At 32.0% G+C, this 16,894-nt stretch overlaps 1 protein-coding gene across 2 annotated transcripts in view; it reads left to right on the top strand.

The window, feature by feature from the left end:
• LRRK2 (leucine rich repeat kinase 2) overlaps positions 1 to 16,894 on the top strand; it is a 126,089-nt gene that overhangs the window by 49,027 nt on the left and 60,168 nt on the right. For both annotated transcript variants that reach the window (XM_016151688.2, XM_016151687.2), the window contains 9 exons: positions 3,020 to 3,164; positions 3,302 to 3,441; positions 5,471 to 5,599; positions 5,674 to 5,844; positions 10,397 to 10,652; positions 12,368 to 12,547; positions 14,801 to 14,919; positions 15,453 to 15,522; positions 16,020 to 16,237. In XM_016151688.2, coding sequence (XP_016007174.2) covers positions 3,020 to 3,164; positions 3,302 to 3,441; positions 5,471 to 5,599; positions 5,674 to 5,844; positions 10,397 to 10,652; positions 12,368 to 12,547; positions 14,801 to 14,919; positions 15,453 to 15,522; positions 16,020 to 16,237 — 1,428 coding nt within the window. The remainder of the gene's footprint in view (positions 1 to 3,019; positions 3,165 to 3,301; positions 3,442 to 5,470; positions 5,600 to 5,673; positions 5,845 to 10,396; positions 10,653 to 12,367; positions 12,548 to 14,800; positions 14,920 to 15,452; positions 15,523 to 16,019; positions 16,238 to 16,894) is intronic.

Here is a 16,894-nt window from a genome sequence, read left to right as displayed (position 1 = left end):
CGATTTTTTTTTTTTCACTTTTAAATGACTCGAATTTTTACTCACCGCCCAAAGGATTCTTTTTCTTAAATCAAGCTACTTTATTAGGATATATCTCAATGTTAGTTCTGGACTATGTTGCTTCTTTTTAGTTATACATTAAATATTTTTTTCTGGAAAGTTTTCCTAAATTGTAATCAACTTAGCTGGCAGCTGGAAAAGAGGCTGGTGTGGGTATTTTTTCCCTTGAGCTGGCTAGCTTGCTCATTAGAGAAACCAATTTGATTATTTATACATTCTCTAAAAAAACTTGGAAAATCGTGGAGCAGAGGTGATAAGTTTTCTATAGGTGTCCCCCATTTCCACTTTCAGAAATTTTATTTGGACAACACTGGCTAAGTATAAACTAGTAAATTGGTTTTAATCTCCATTTGAACAACAATACAATAAATCATTATTTTCAAGATAATACACTTGGTAAGAGAAAGTCCATTGTAGGCTTGTAAATATACACATGTACATACATATATGTATATATGTGTATCTGTTTTTCAAATTTATGAACTTGTCAAAAATTAAATACCACTATTTTAACTGACCATATAGTTTATTTGGGTTCTATCATGTATAATAATGTGATACTCTAAATTCTCTTTTGCACAGACAAATGATAGATTTCCTCTTGCAAGTCATTAGTCATCATTGAACTGAAGCTGACATAGTTAGACTTAAGGGAGCCCAAGTTAGCAAGAAGCACGAGTTGAGCAGAAACTTGTTTGAGGTTATGGTATTAAGGACAAGGATAGGTGCTTTATAAATAACAGTCTGTTTTAATAAATCTGATTTAAAGATATGGCTGTTGAGCAAAGAGAAATTAGGAGAGTTGAAACTTGTGCTTTAAATTATCTGCTGAAAGGTTTCTGTGTCTCTGTTTTCATTAATAACATAGGGATAATAATAGTGTGTCTATATTACCGGGTCATTGTGAGGATTGAATGAGTTAATATACATATATAAAGTGCTTACAAGGGCATCACATAGCCAGTGTTATCACCCATGAATAAGGAAAGAACTTTGGACAAAGTTTGGAGTTGAAAGAAAAGATTATAAAGGAGATGGGCAAATGAATGGTTTTAAAGTTTGAGAATAATTAGGGGTGTACTGCGTCATGGAACTCAAGGGAGAAAAATGCACCAATTCAGTTGTTAAAGGACTTTTTTCTTTGAGTGTTTTAATTCAGAGTGGTTAGGACAGAAGTCTGATTATATGAAATTAAGGGGTAGGGAGAATGTGGAGGTATAATGGTTGTAGACTTTTCTATTAATAAGTTTAGAAATGAAGAAAAAGTGGTAGCTTGGTGCAATGGAAGTACAATTTAGGGACATTCTCTCTCCTACTTAGAATTTTTTTTTTAATCTCTGAGGAGAATGATAGCCCAACACCTGAACTGTGGCCATCACTCAGTATTTATTGTGTGGACAATGAGATATCTCATTTCATCCCCAAGACAACCCGGCATTATTAGGGTCATTTTAGAGGTAAGGAAGCCAAGACAGATACTGAGGCATCCCTCTATCTTCACTTTGCACCACTTTGAACTCTTTATATTTCTTGACTAACACCTTCCGAGTAAATATCACTCCTGAAGAAATGTTATTTCGTTCATTTTGAATGGTTCTCAAATTCATTGAACTGTTAAGTGATGAGACAGAATTTAAACCCAAATTTAATTGGTTCTAAAGCTGATGTACTTTTACTATCCAGGGTTTTCTTAGAATGGAAATAATAACAAGAAAAAGTGCCAGGGGAGGCAAGTTATGAGTGTCTTGTTGAATGATGGATGAAATAATGTCCAAGCTGAGCAGTGAGGCGATGGAGAAGAGATTCCGAGTATTCTCACCACAAGCATTTTTGTCATAAACATCTTTGCAAAAGCATTTTCTCCATACAACAAACTGGCCGTAAGGCACTTTCTCAAAGATAAAGTTACTGATTGACAGTTTGGTTTCTATTTAACAGACAATGTATTTAAGCTAGTTGTCAGTTTGGTTTCAGTTCTCCATTGACTACGTTCTTGCAGTATTCTCATTTTTATAGTATATAAATCTCAGCCCTCATAATGGTCTCAACAGTAAGTAGTAAACATGGTAGTCTTAAAATAGTGGATGATAACAACTATTTTGAAGCCAGATCTTGAAACTATGTGTAAAGCCAGATTGCATACTGTGCTAAAAAATAACTTACTAGTTTGCAGATTCTTTGGCAAGCACAATCATCCCTCTCATCTGTCAAAAACAAAAGTTTACCAAGCTATGGCAAATAGAAAAGAGGAGGCTAGTAATTCACAACAGTCTTCAAGATCATTAATTATCAATTCTATAGGTGGAAACTGATACCTCTCTTAAGGAAGGAAAAAATGGTAGTGAAAAAGAAAAAGTGTGATGCTGAATAAGCAGATGAAGTTGCAAGTAAAAAAGAGATGTATAATACTATGAATGAAAGACTTCCAAGGCAATGTATTTTCATTTTTCTCAATAAAATCTTTTTAATTTTGTTACTAATTTTTAGTGTTTTATTATGTCCTTTTTAATGTCTTTCTTTTTAAAATCTTTTGTGACAAAATTGCCTCACGGCCAATTAGTTGTGTGACAACGTTTGCGGCAAAATTGTTTGCAGCAAAAATGTTTACAGCAAAACATGCTTAGGGTGGAAAAAACCAGACATGTGGAGGAGAAGGGCACAGGATGAGAAAACGGCGCTTATTCTCACACCCTATACAAAAAAAAAAAAAAAAAAAGATGCCGAATATGGAAAATTGAGAGGCACTGAGGGTAAAGGAAGGTATTTCTGTTCTTTGGCAGCATGGAACTAAGAAAAGGGTAGGTTGTCCTTGAAAAAGCCACACCAGAGCTTGACTCTGGCTTGAACCTATTTAGATTACTTAGTGTATATTTTATCAGTCTATCGCTGGCTTTAACTAAAATAAATATTAAGAACTCATTTTTAACAGCAAATATTCTTAATTTTCCTTTTATTACAGTTCATTGGAAATCCTGGGATTCAGAAATGTGGATTAAAAGTAATTTCTTCTATAGCACATTTTCCTGATGCATTAGAGGTGTTATCTCTGGAAGGTGCTATTGATTCAGTGCTTCAAACACTGCAGATGTATCCTCATGACCAAGGTTGGTTCAATTTAAATTCAGGATTTAGAATGGATTTTTACAGGCCTTGGATGTCCTTAAATTTTTTCTTCAGTTTTGAAATTTAAAACAACTAATTGTGCTTTTTTTTTTTTTTCCCCCTTGTTTCATTCTTCTAGAAATTCAGTGTCTGGGTTTAAGTCTTATAGGATGCTTGATTACAAAGAAGAATCTATTTATAGGAAGCGGGCGTCTGCTGGCAAAAATTCTAGTTTCCAGTTTACAACGATTTAAGGATATGGCTGAATTACAGATTAAAGTATGTGCATTATCTTGAAAGGAATGTGAGATCTTGTGCAGATTTCTCTTTCAGAGCAGTTGGTATAATTCTCACTTTGTGTTAATGAAGATATTCCAGTTAATTGAAAACAGTTATTCATTTTGTAATATTTTAATTTTAGAAGGTACGGAGAATTTAACAGAATCTCTAAAGATTGTTTCATTATTAAATCTCTAAAATCAGATGTTTATTTGCCATTTGTCTTTTCCATGAAATAGCAGAGAATGTTAAAGAAATTCCAGCTAGCTGAGCATTTGCTTATATTTTAGGTAAATAGAAGTTATAATTATTCCAAAGTTTGTCATTCTCTGTGTTTTGTTGTGGGCCACTTACCTGTAGTAATTTTGTCCCTTGATTTTTTTTTCCTCTGGTGAAACAATATTTTAAACATTTTTCATCAAGCAAAATTTAAAATGTAATATATAATAACTGTTTTTATTAGGAATCTGAGGTATTGGCTTAGAATTAATTCAGGGACAATTAAGAGAAATCGTTTCAGGTTTTTTTGTTGTTGTTTTTCTAATGTTGGGAAAACATAGTTTAGGAGTATCTGCTTTGGTTGTGGTTTTTTAGAAATGGAGTTTGTAACTTTCATAAATCATACACCAACAAATATTTTCATAAATGACAACATTGACTAGGAATAAAAATGTCTTGGCTATAACCTTTGTAGTAAATGAGATATTGTATGTAAAGTTTTTAATTATAAAGTGCTACTGAATATACAACATTCTTAGATTAAAGACAACATTGTATTTTATAAGTCTGATTTTTATAATGTGCCTCCACTAGGATGATTAAAGCCAAGACAGAGTTGATTAAAAGTAATCCGAGGGAAAGGAAATGATTTTTTGCAGACATGGAGCTCTCAGTTACTCAATATTAACTCATCTAGGCATAAATTCTAGGATCTCTATAGTAGAGGTATACACTATTGACCAGTGGGCTGAATTTAGCCTGTCAACATATTTATTTGGCCAGTTCAGTGTTTATAAGTTTTTAATATGAATTATGTGTCCTCTGCACATTCTCATTACCTGTTTTGCTGCTGCATTAATTTGAGTTTTCAGGGACCTCAGTTCTAGAGGGGGATGGACCACATGCCCCTTAGAGCTACATAAATTAAGACTACTTCTCTTATCAAATGTTAGAAAGTATTTGTAGAAACTCAGAATCTTACAAGCTCAAAATAATTATTTTACTATTTAGACAATTTTGTTAATATATTGAAAGATATAAGATATATCGAAAGATAATAAAAATCTAAAAAGTTATGTTGATCTTTGGCGTTTACTCAAGCTAAATAATAATAAAGCCAAAAGTTCATTCTTTTTTAAAAACAACATGGGTGGAACATGCTGAGGTGGTTCTAAAAAGTAACGGTGTGACTGATCAGTCCTTTATAAGTAATTTGCCGCAAGAATGTAAACCTCAGAGTGTCTTCAGAGCTTCTAGCAAATACACTCAAATGCATGAAATCTAGAAGCTCACATTTGTCTCTTTGAGGTTAAATTTCAGAAGAAAGCGTAAAAATGTTTAGAAAATTCTGAGCTATCTAGAAAACCTAACCTGTAATCTTGTAATAAAAAATCACTTTGTTGGCCTATTTGGGTCTGTAGCCCTGCTGACTCTGCTATTCTAATCCTGATTAATATTTGGCTTTCATCCTGTAGGTATGGCTTCAGACAGGGATCTTTAAAAGCCAAATATCAGTAGATTAGGTATTTTTCCTGCATTGCTAGATGATGGTTTGTTCACTAGTATTTTATTCTCTGTGTGCCTGCTGTATTTTTTGGTAAGGAGAGAACAGCTGCATTTATATGATTGTTTCAAGGTTTACAGCTTTAAAGTACAAACCCAATAAATACATCTACCTAGTTGAGTGAACATTTCAGGTTTTAGGTATCATATGCATAATTGTATATTATGCATACTCTATCTTTTATATTATTTATTCTTTTTTGCATATAATTGCTTATGTTCTAATTAGTTTGGGTCCCACTTTCAGGGATTTCAGACAGCCTTGACAATGCTGGAATTGTCAGAGCATTTTTCCAAGCTGCTGGTGCATTATTACTTTGATTCAATAATATTCCATCAGATGTCTTCCAGTCTCGTGGAACGTAAGGATCAACAGGTATAGCGTTTTCCACCTATATGTTAACTGTTATGTATTTAGCTGATTCTAATCCTTATTTCTATTATTTTTAGTTTCTAAACCTTTGTTGCAAGTGCTTTGCAAAATTAGCTATGGATGATGAGTTAAAAAGTGTGATGCTAGAGAGAGCATGTGATCAGAATAACAGCACCATGGTCGAATGCTTACTTCTGTTGGGCGCAGACGCCAATCAAGCAAAGGAGGGAACTTCTTTAATTTGTCAGGTAAGTATTTAAGATGTCACTTTGTCATTTCTCTACTATTTGATTCTGCTCTTGTATAGCTCTTACTTACCTTCTATTATTCTTCACTACAGAGTTTGCCAGTTTATTGCACAACGGTTTGTGATTTGTAGAGTTTAGATTCACAGAAGTGTAGAGGTAATAGAGTTCTTAGGTATTATTCAGCCTAATCCTTCATTATACTTGTTGACCTACTTTGTTAGATTAATAAATAGCTTTTCAAATGTGTCTCCTTCTGTGCATCTCTGTACAAATTGTTCTCCGGCCACCCTCTACTCAACATGCAATTTTATTTTGTTTTGATCATATTTCAACCATTTTCTCTTCGTTTTCAATTTCTCTGTCTGGAAAGTTCTCCTCTCATGACTATTGCATGTGGCCCTGCGGGCTGTCTACTGCACACCCTAGGGGGCGCCATTCGCATTGACTTCCCCACTATTGGCCACCCCCACAGTTGTGCAGCTCCGTGATCCTGCCTTCCTTCTCTCACTTCCTTCGTTCACTGTGCAAACACATCTATCTAATTGTCCTGCTCTTCCTTCAAATTCTAACACAAATTCCTTTTCCTTGATTAAGCTCTCCTCGTACTCCCCAACCTCTGTGTGAAATAAAGATATACTTCTCTAAGTCCATGACGATTTATGTACCGCTTGTGTATTTTGAGTTGTGTGAAGGTAGAAATGTACATTGTTCAGCTTTGTATCATTCAGAATATCTAAATAACTGCTTTATATACAATATGAATTTAGTAAGTATTTACTAAAGTACATTACATATTATTTCAAGTTTGTCTTCGTTGTATAAATTTTAGAGTTTATAGCATTCAGACAGCACCATGTATATTTCCTAGAAATTTAATAATATTTCTAGAAAAGCAATTATATAGTGATTTAATATACATTATTAAATAACCAGTGGACTACTTTGTTTTCCAATAATTTACTTTTAAAGCCTTACTTTATTTAATTTCTCACTTGCCTATGGATCCAAATCAATTTGTCAACTATAAGATTAAGTTAGTACTAATTAGCGATCTACATAAAAAGAAACTGAACCTGTACTCATTTTCATGCACAATTAATTTAAGCATTAAAACCAAACAAATAATCAAATTAGTGAAATTTCTTTTAAGCAAGCAACATTAAAAATAGTTGCTTCTCAACAAAAGAACAGGACAAACAGAGACTCATAGACATGGACAATAGACTAGTAGTTACCAGAGGGTGGAGGGAGAGGAGTAGACGGGGTAAAGGGGGTCAAATATGTGGTGACAGAAAGAAATCTAACTATGGGTGGTGAACACACAGCGTAAATATATATATGCTTTACCATTAAAGTGTACCGCTGAAACACTGGATTTTGTTAACCAATGTCACCATAAAAAAATAAATAAATAAAAAATTTTAAAAGATGTAGATTCAAATTTTAAAATAAAAAAATAATTACTTTTCTACTTTAAAGATAAATTATTTCCCTCAATAATTTAATATGTTTTTATTGTCTATGTTTTTGTGATCTGCAGATGATTGCATTAATGTTACTTGGATGTGCCAAAGAACTGAAAAGGAACTTCCTCTTCTAATTTTTTGTTAGAGTAACAACATAGCTAAAAGCACCTGAGTGTGACTATTCTACATTCCCCACAGGAAGTGCTTTTTACTCTTCTCTCAATTTATCCCTCTTTCTATACAAAAACCTTTTATTTTATTCTTCTTCCCACATTCTTTTCAACTTAATGCACTTATTTATATCTTTTCTTCTTACAAAATCAGATATTTGTATTCATAGGCAAATCAAATTTAAAGAATTTATTCTAGTTGTCGGAGATTATTTATATGTGTCAAATAATAAATATTGATTACGTTTTGTGTGTAGATTGAACATACCTTATTTGTACTAGTACAAAATAAGGTAATCAAGACTATTCATGTGCTGATGTTGCATAACTAAGGACTACTCAGAGCAAGGATGGAGTTAATCTTGTTAGGCTTTCTGAGGAGAATTTAATGATGTAATGTACGTGATTGGTAGAAAAGAATGGAAGATTAACCCTGGGTGTGAAAATGCATAAATGAATAGTGACCTGAAGATAAAACTCACTAAATCACGGTGAGAGGTATGATGTAGTCTGAATAAAAGTCGTCATCAACACTTGTGGTGTTCCTTACTACCTGGGCACTGCTCTGAGTTTTTTATACAATTGAACCTTCATCACAAGCTTAGGAAAAGGTTGTAGTATTATCCACATCATACAGGTAAGGAATTGAGACATAGAGAGGTTAAGTAACATGCTTAAGAACACTCTCCCGGAAGCAGTGGAAAATCTCTCTGTAGTGCCTTCTTTAATCTCTTGTCTACACAGCAGATTCATGGTAGTGGTGGTGGTTGGGTTTCTCATTCATTCTCAAATGCTAGTTTGAAATATTTGGTTTTGATTGTTGTCCGCATTAATTATAAATTAAAAGATGAGAGAGAAGATTCCAAAAGACAATAAATTATACTTTTGATAAACTTTGATTATATTCTGAATTATCTTCATTATTATTTAAATGCAAAAAATATATGAGCAGTGTTTTTTTCCTCTCATGAATATGAAATTACTTTAATAATTTTCTTTTGTCTGCTATCTTTCTTATATCTCTCTCTCTTTATGGCACTACATACCTAAAGTCAGCTTGGGACATTTGGGTTTCCCAACAAAAATACCTCTACAAAAATGTATTGAGCACTGGATAATTAGTAAAGAATATAAAAGGGGTTTCTTGTTTTAAGATTTTTTTTCTAAGTATGTATTGGGAGAAGGAGGAGGATAAAACATAAATCACCTTAACACAAAGTAAGCCATAATTTCAAGATAAAAGTGTGCTGAGAAAAAGAGAAGGCATCTGTAATTGAATTTTTTGCTCTCCCTCCCTTTTTCCCTCCCTGCCTTCCTCACTCTCTCCCAAATTCCCCATGGGCCCTTAAAGAGAATTTTAGTAATTGGCTAGTTAAATTGCATAGACATCGTGCTAGCCTACAGACATACTGATTGAATTTCATACAGTAGCATCCTTGTCTTTCATTCTAGTTCGGTGTGCTAAGTACAATGTTAAACAAACTAGGGTAGAGGAAGGATTGTGTGGGGTCTGGGAGATTGGTAGCAAGGACTTACTGTGCAAGAGACCTTGAGGCTGTTCCTTGAAGAATGAACGTTTTGCTGGTTGAAGAGCAGAGTTAAACATTTAGGGCAATAAAGGTAGCGGAAACTAAGATAATGAGGTTTGAAAATTGCACATTGTATTTGGGGGAATTTCCTGCAAAACAGGTGTTTTAGGAGATTTTTAAATAGGACAGTGACTTGACTATATCTAGAATTGAAAGGTACTATAGTGGCCCTGGGGAGAATGGGTCAAAGGTGGATAGTGCTGGAGATCGATGGGCATTAAGCTGATACCATCGAACTATAGAACAGTTGCCTCAAATCTTTTGGAAACACTTTTATTCTGGAGAATCAGGAATTTCACCCAGTCTCCTTCTTTCCCTGTCCTGGTATCTTGGATTTTAGGATCTCCTTTCCTTTTCTTTTTCAATCCTTAATTTGGGGTAGTGAAAGGAACACAGGCTTTGGAGCCAAGAAAATTGACTTCAAATTGAAGTCTCTCTCTGTCTAATTCTGAGTTGGACAAATCACATATCCTTTCTAAATATTCAACCATAAAATGGAGGTAATGTTTATGGCATGAGATTTTTTTGTAAATGTTAGAGGTCACATGTGTATAGAATTTAGCACAGTACCTTTTGACATATAGTCTTTTTATTATCTATTACTTTGATCTTTTATTTGATAAAACATTACATTCTATTGCCTCTCAGAAGCATTTCTGAGTAGGGCTAGTGTGCTATGCTACAGATTGTTTAGGCTTTTCTCTGCTTGCTAATGTCACCGAAGTTTTTATAGCACTTCATATGCTAAACTACCTTGAGTACATACTCTGAAAATATAACATTCAGGGTAAGGTGGAAAACTTAGAGACAGGGTATTTCTTTGTGGTAGTTCAGATTCTTGTCCTGAGTTGCTCAGGAAAACCAGAAATGAGTGATGACTGTTCTTTGTATGTAACATTAACAAACATAATATTTATATTCTATGTAACAAACGAAGGTAGGATAGTAAGCATTTACTATTAAGGAATTAGTTTCCAGATGCCCTCTAATGAGCAAACAAAAGCCCAGAAAGTGTAAGCAATATATATAATTGGTGGAGTGTCAGTTCTTTTGACTTCATTTATGAGCTTTTTCTCCATATCGTGTTGCCTCTTTCATAATAATTAAATCTCATGTGGCAGGTTATTTGATCTATGCTACTGTGATATGTTTGGTGCTAATCTTATTTTACTTCCTAATCTGTTTTAAGAACGAGTTTTGCCTTATTTTATTTTGTTTCTATCTAAATTTAAAGGCATAGAGAAAAATTACGCCATATTCAATTTACCAGTTTCCCAAAAGAAAGAAGTATAGGTTTTTAATAAGCTTATATATATACTTTGAATAGGTATGTGAAAAAGCAAGCAGCCCCAAGTTGGTGGAACTGTTACTTAGTGGGTCTCGTGAACAAGATGTACGGAAAGCACTGACGATAAGCATTGGGAAAGGCAACAGCCAAACCATCAGTTTGCTCTTAAGAAGACTTGCCCTGGATCTGGCCAATAACAGCATTTGCCTTGGAGGATTTTGTATAGGAAAAATCGAACCTTCTTGGCTTAGTCCTTTATTTCCAGATAAGGCATCTAATTCAAGAAAAGAAACAAGTAAGTATTAAAAGGATGCTTTGGTACAAATTTTATTTTTAGTAGTATTTTTTTGTCATTAATCTTTTAATTAATTTTTATTCCTGTTTAGTGCAATGTAAGCCAAAAATATTGTGTTTGGATATCTCTTTGTGTGTGTCATGAAATGCTTGAAAGTGATATTATATTTAAGTTCTTTACAACCCACTAAATACGTATCTTATAAAGATAGAACAAGACAGTGTAATTGTTCTAAGGGGTTGCATTTCTTTTTAATATATTTTATTTTTTATTATAAAAAAAACTCATGCTCATTTAAAAATACAGAAACAATCATAAGGAAGAAAATAACAATGACTTATATTATCCTTTATGGGTAATAAATGTAGATATTTTTCCTAGACATTTTATATGTTTACCTGTATGTGTGCATTAAAATGTATAAGCAGAAACGTACACACATATATACTTTCATTTTCAAGTTAATTCGCAACCTGTAAACTTTCCCAGATGAAATCTGAAACTAGCTCCAGTACTCGGAGGGGAGAGACTGAAGGAAGAGGCAGACCACTGTAGATTGTTAGGTGTCAGGATTGATAAGCAAGGGAACTTACCTTATAAGGCGTTTTATTGAGAGATTAACCATTTTCTACAGTATTTCTTTTATTTATTTATTTATTTATTTATTTATTTATTTATTTATTTAGGCAACCCTTGGTTGACCTCACAGATTGCAAGGACCTTTTTGTCTTACAATCCCTTTTTTTTTTGTTTTTTACCCCTACAGCACCTGGTCTTCCTAGGTAGTTTCCCATCCAAGTACTAACCAGGCCCAACCCTGCTTAGCCTCCAATATCAGACGGTTATCGGGCTTATTCAGGGTAGCATGGCTGTAGACAATTTTCTCTACTATTTCATTTGTTTTGTAGAAATTTTTTTTTTTTACCATGACAAGTCTTACCTAATTTAAAAAATATAATAATGTTATTTGATTGATTGGAAGGTATAGTCATGCTTTTATTGGCAACTGGTCTGAGTAAAGAACATTTTGGATTCATAGTTGTAAAACATTTTTTAGGTACTACTGGACTGAGTCACACATACATGTAATAATGTGAACTATGAGGGTAATATTTGAAGAAATTTTCCAGGTTGTATATAGGGAAATGATGACTCTGCCAACTTATTTCTTCATTATAGAGCATAATATAAAATGCAATTAAATGAAAATGTTAACTTTGAAATTTCCTATCATTTCCCAGTAGAATTAATCACTTAGCAATGGTTTATAAAAATAAGTACATCATTTATTGGGCATATTCTTTATTCTAGATGTTGTGCTAGACATTTTATATGCATTATTTCATTTAATTTTTGCTATAACCCTATGATATATATATTGTCATCTTCACTTCCCACTGATGCTCAGGGAGCTGATGTAACTTGCAAGTGGTATTACTGTGGTTTTAGCACAGGCCTTTCCTGGATTAATTTGTTTCAAAATCTTCAGTTTTTTTCATCTATGCCAAATTTTTATGTAAATTTTTGTGATTTTTTTTTGAAAATTAAAATTTACTGCCTGTTAAAAATGCAATATTGTGATTGAAAAGTAACTTTGGAAGTAAAAATAAATAATTCTCTAAAAGTATGAGAATATGTAAGGAAATTGGTCTGATATATGTTTGTTTGTTTAATTATTGATTTCTAAGTTGCTGGTATATCTTTTTTATTTTTAGATATAGGATCCACCTTAGCAAGAATGGTGCTCAGATATCAGATGAAAAGTGCTGTGGAAGAAGGAGCAGCCTCAGGCAGCGATAGGAATTTTTCAGAAGAAGTAATTAATGAATGGACCTTCATTCCTGAGTCTTATGTGGACAGTGTGTTTGGTCAAAGTGATGACCTGGATAGTGAAGGTATTTATTATTAAAAAAAAAAAAATAGTTCCCTTTATGTTTTAAAGAGAAATTTATTTTAAAGAGAAATTCCCATTGAACCATAGGAATTGAGACAAAAACCTGATTCATTTGGAAAAATGAAAGAAAATATGTTCATTATTGGAAATAGTTAATGCTTACTAACTCCAGTTAAGGCAATGACTGTTAGAAATGTATCTCTATGCTTGTAAGTGTTATAATACAGCCTGTGATTGGTGCATGGTGATGACTATAGTCAAAGCACTCAGACCCAAACTGAAATTGGATTCCATGTTTTATCATTGACTATATCCTTTTGTGGCTAAGCACCTCACCCTTATTAAAGGTATTGTTGTTGAACTTCCAGGATGATTTATTAGAGAAATTAGAGAAAATGTATGCAAACTGATAGAATGATTGGCAAATAGGCAATAATATATACATATTTGCCTTTATTAAAATTTAAACTCATTATTAATATTTTAATAACTCATCTGTGTTAACTTTTAAAGAATTTACATGGCAAGATATATAATGCAATACAGTTTGGTAAAAATGGGTGATGTGCATTTTTATTAATATAGTATGATTGAAAACTTTGGGCAATAGAATAAGGTGTTTGAAAGGGAAAAAATTTAGGGTTATTCCAAAATCTCATGCCTCAAGTTCAAGTATTTTTTAAAAACAACTTTGAGATTTAATTAACATAAAATAAAGTGCACCCATTCTAATTATATACTTTTATGGATTTTTGAAAAATTTACACATCCCTATAATCATCACCACTATCAAGGTATGCAACATTTCTGTCATATAAAAAAGTCGCTTTACGCCTTTTCACAAAAAATTTTTCCCAACCTTGGTTCGTCGAAACCTTTAATCTACTTTCTGTTGCTATAAATTAATATTTTCTTAAATTTCATATAAATGGAATCATATTGTCGGTCATCTTTTATGTCCAGCTGTTTTCCAAAGTGATTGTACCATATTATACTTCCACCAGCAATATATGAAGATTCTAGTTGGTCTACATCCTTATCACACTACAATGCTTAGTATTGTCAGTCAATTTAATTTAACCCATTCTAGTGAAGGCATAGTTCTAGTTCATTTGGGTTGGATTTTTATTTCCTTGATGGCCACTGGTACTGAGAATATTTTTATGTTTTCTTAAGTATTTTTAAGAAAAGAAAACATTAGAAATGTTGACATAAAAGTAATTATAAAATATATATGTTGCCTGTGTAAACAATATGCTAATAGAATTTTTCACAAACATATAAAGCAGGATAATTATGAAAATGAAATAATTATAAGATATGTAAATGTAATTAAATTATAACATCTATTTTATTAAAATGCTTAAACAGAAAATAATTTAAATTTTAAGATGAATTAAATTTTAATAATGAACCAAGTAGGAAGTTTTCGGATCAATTTTAAGATTTATATAGAATATTATAAAACTGACTTTTGGATATGTAGACTTTATTATTATATATTTTGACACAAAATTATTTTCACTTCTAGGATAAAGGGTGGTGGTATTTAATCTCATAATTTTCACTAATGCCGTCACATTTTTTTATCATTAGTATCTGATTTATTTATTGATCTTTATTTTTTGAATTCATTATTTTAAAAGTAGTTCTCATCTTTTCTCTCTCATAGCAATATTGCCAACTAATTTGTTTATTTAATGTGATTACATAAATGAAATCAAAAATTCAAAATTCAACTAAAGATGTATTCAAGATTTCTGAATGTTAGTTAATTGAAAGTGTGATTTCAATATTTAAAACAGAATTTCAAAAACTTCTAAGAAAAAATTCAGAGAAGTAGAAAAGAATAACATTGATCAGATTTGTGTATAAACTTGCTCTGCTTCCTGTATGTGCATGTAATAGCATGTGTAACTATTTTTTTACTTGGCCCTTCCTACTGTACTATGTACGAGCTCATATGAGGCATGGATTATTTTTCTGCTTATCTTTATCCAACACTTACTCAGTGTCTATCTAGTCTTGACAACCATTCAGTAAATATTTATGAATGAAGAAAAAAATGTAGCTGAATTTTGAAAATGAAAAGCCAACATAGTTTATTATTACTATTTTAAAGATGTTACAACAGGAGTTGGGCAATTTCCATTAATGACAATGTGTTTAATCTTTTATGATTGAACTTTGGTACTAGTATCTTATGATTTACTCAGTGTTTCTTACTTGCGTTTATTTTATCATTTAAAAATAGGAAGTGAAGGCTCATTTCTTGTGAAAAAGAAATCAAATTCAGTTAGTGTAGGAGAATTTTACAGAGATCCTGCTTTGCAGCGTTGCTCACCAAATTTGCAAAGGCATTCCAATTCATTGGTAAGTTAAATTGTGACTGTGTTGTGTGTTTTGTTACTGACATTCTCTTGATAACTGAAATCATATGCCAAAGCTAAGAACTATTGGTGCAGAAATTTTGTGATGTATAAAAACTTTATATATAGAATATATATATGTGTGTGTATATATATATACACACAGTATATATATACTGTTTTACATATATATACTATTTTATATAAGTACTATTTATATGTACTATTTTATATAATATATATACTATACTAACAGACATATGTATATATACTCTTTTAAATTTACAATTGTACATTTTGAGTATGTTTAGGATATACATTTATTAAGTACATATTAAAATGGTTTTATCCTTTTTCTTTTCAGAGCTGCTTGTCTGTGGTGCCCAGGCTAGGTCTCTGTCTTATAGTGTGGCTGGTCCCATAAATATTTTAGCTATAAATCTTTTAGTGATTCCTAAAGAAACCATATGGAAAATTTTCTCTCTGCTCCAAAAAATGACAAAAGTGATTTAGTATAAATGTCTTTTTGTTTAATAGGGACCCATTTTCGATCATGAAGATTTATTGAAGCAAAAAAGAAAAATATTGTCCTCAGATGATTCACTCAGTAAGTATTTGAAAGTAATCGTAAGTAAATAGATATTTTGAGCAGAATACAGTATTTTTTAAATTTCCTCTAATTGTTCAAATTTTCTTGGTGCCAGTTTCATCTTATATAACCTTCACATTCTAATGATTCCCCAGACTGTAGGAAAATGAAATACAATTATAGATTTAAAAATTTACCTTTTATGATGTTATATAGGATACTTTTATCTTTTTTACTATTTTTCTGAAATGTAAATAATACCTTCACCAATGCTACTCTTGATCCTTTACTCCAGGTCTGTTTTTGTTTTTTTTTTTTTATGTTGCTAATGCCACTTGTTTAAATATTTATTATTTATTGTCCATCTTTGCCACTGGAACGTAAGTTTAATTGTTGGTTCTCTACTGAATTTCCAGGTCCTAAAGAGAGCCTGACACTAGGAGGTGATCGATAAACACTTACCAAATTACATTACTTGCTTTTATGTCCATTTTTTGTTTGTTTTTGACAAAAAGGGTCATCAAAACTTCCATCCCATATGAGACATTCAGAAAGCATTTCTTCCCTGGCTTCTGAGAGAGAATATATTACATCATTAGACCTTTCAGCAAATGAACTAAGAGATATTGATGCCCTGAGCCAGAAATGCTGTATAAGTGGTCATTTGGAGCATCTTGAAAAGCTGGAGCTTCACCAGAATGCACTCACGAGCTTTCCACAACAACTGTGTGAAGTAAATTTAATTTATCCTTATAACTCTCAGGGTATTTGAAGAGCTTTTGCATTTTTATCTAATATTCAGGGCTAAATTTTTATAGAGAATGTTTTACTTTTGTGTCATTGGACAATAATTCCTCTCATTCTTCTAGTTTGCACATATGTATCTTAGTCTGTGTGGTTCAGAAACATCTTTGAGGGCAGGCAATGGAAAAGGAGATCAGATCGAAAAGGAATTCTAGGTTCTGTCCTGATGATACACGCTACATATTAAATTATGTGTAACTTAAAAGTTGATTTTTTTGCTCCAAGTTTTTATTTTGTAAAAATTAAGGTGTAAAATAGTCTCTGACTATTGACTTTGTTCATTTTTATATACTATGGATCAGAAGTCAAAAATATTATACTGACAAATTAAAATAATCTTAATACAAACATTTAAATTACTAAACTGATTTCTTTGAACTGTGAAGTTTGATAAAAGTTATACTTGTTTTTTTAAAAAACTAGGTTTGTTGCAAATACACTTTCCCTTTTCTAACCTATAAAATGTACCATAATTTTGAGACATTTTAAAAGCAACAGTGAATGATTTTTCAATATATTTAAGTGGTATCCTTCTCCTAAAGTTTGTATATTTGAAGAGAGAAAAAGACTTGCTATCACCATAATA

Source organism: Rousettus aegyptiacus, unplaced genomic scaffold, assembly GCF_014176215.1.
Source record: "Rousettus aegyptiacus isolate mRouAeg1 unplaced genomic scaffold, mRouAeg1.p scaffold_m13_p_2, whole genome shotgun sequence".
Taxonomy (NCBI): domain Eukaryota; kingdom Metazoa; phylum Chordata; class Mammalia; order Chiroptera; family Pteropodidae; genus Rousettus; species Rousettus aegyptiacus.
This window is presented reverse-complemented; position numbering and strand designations above follow the sequence as displayed.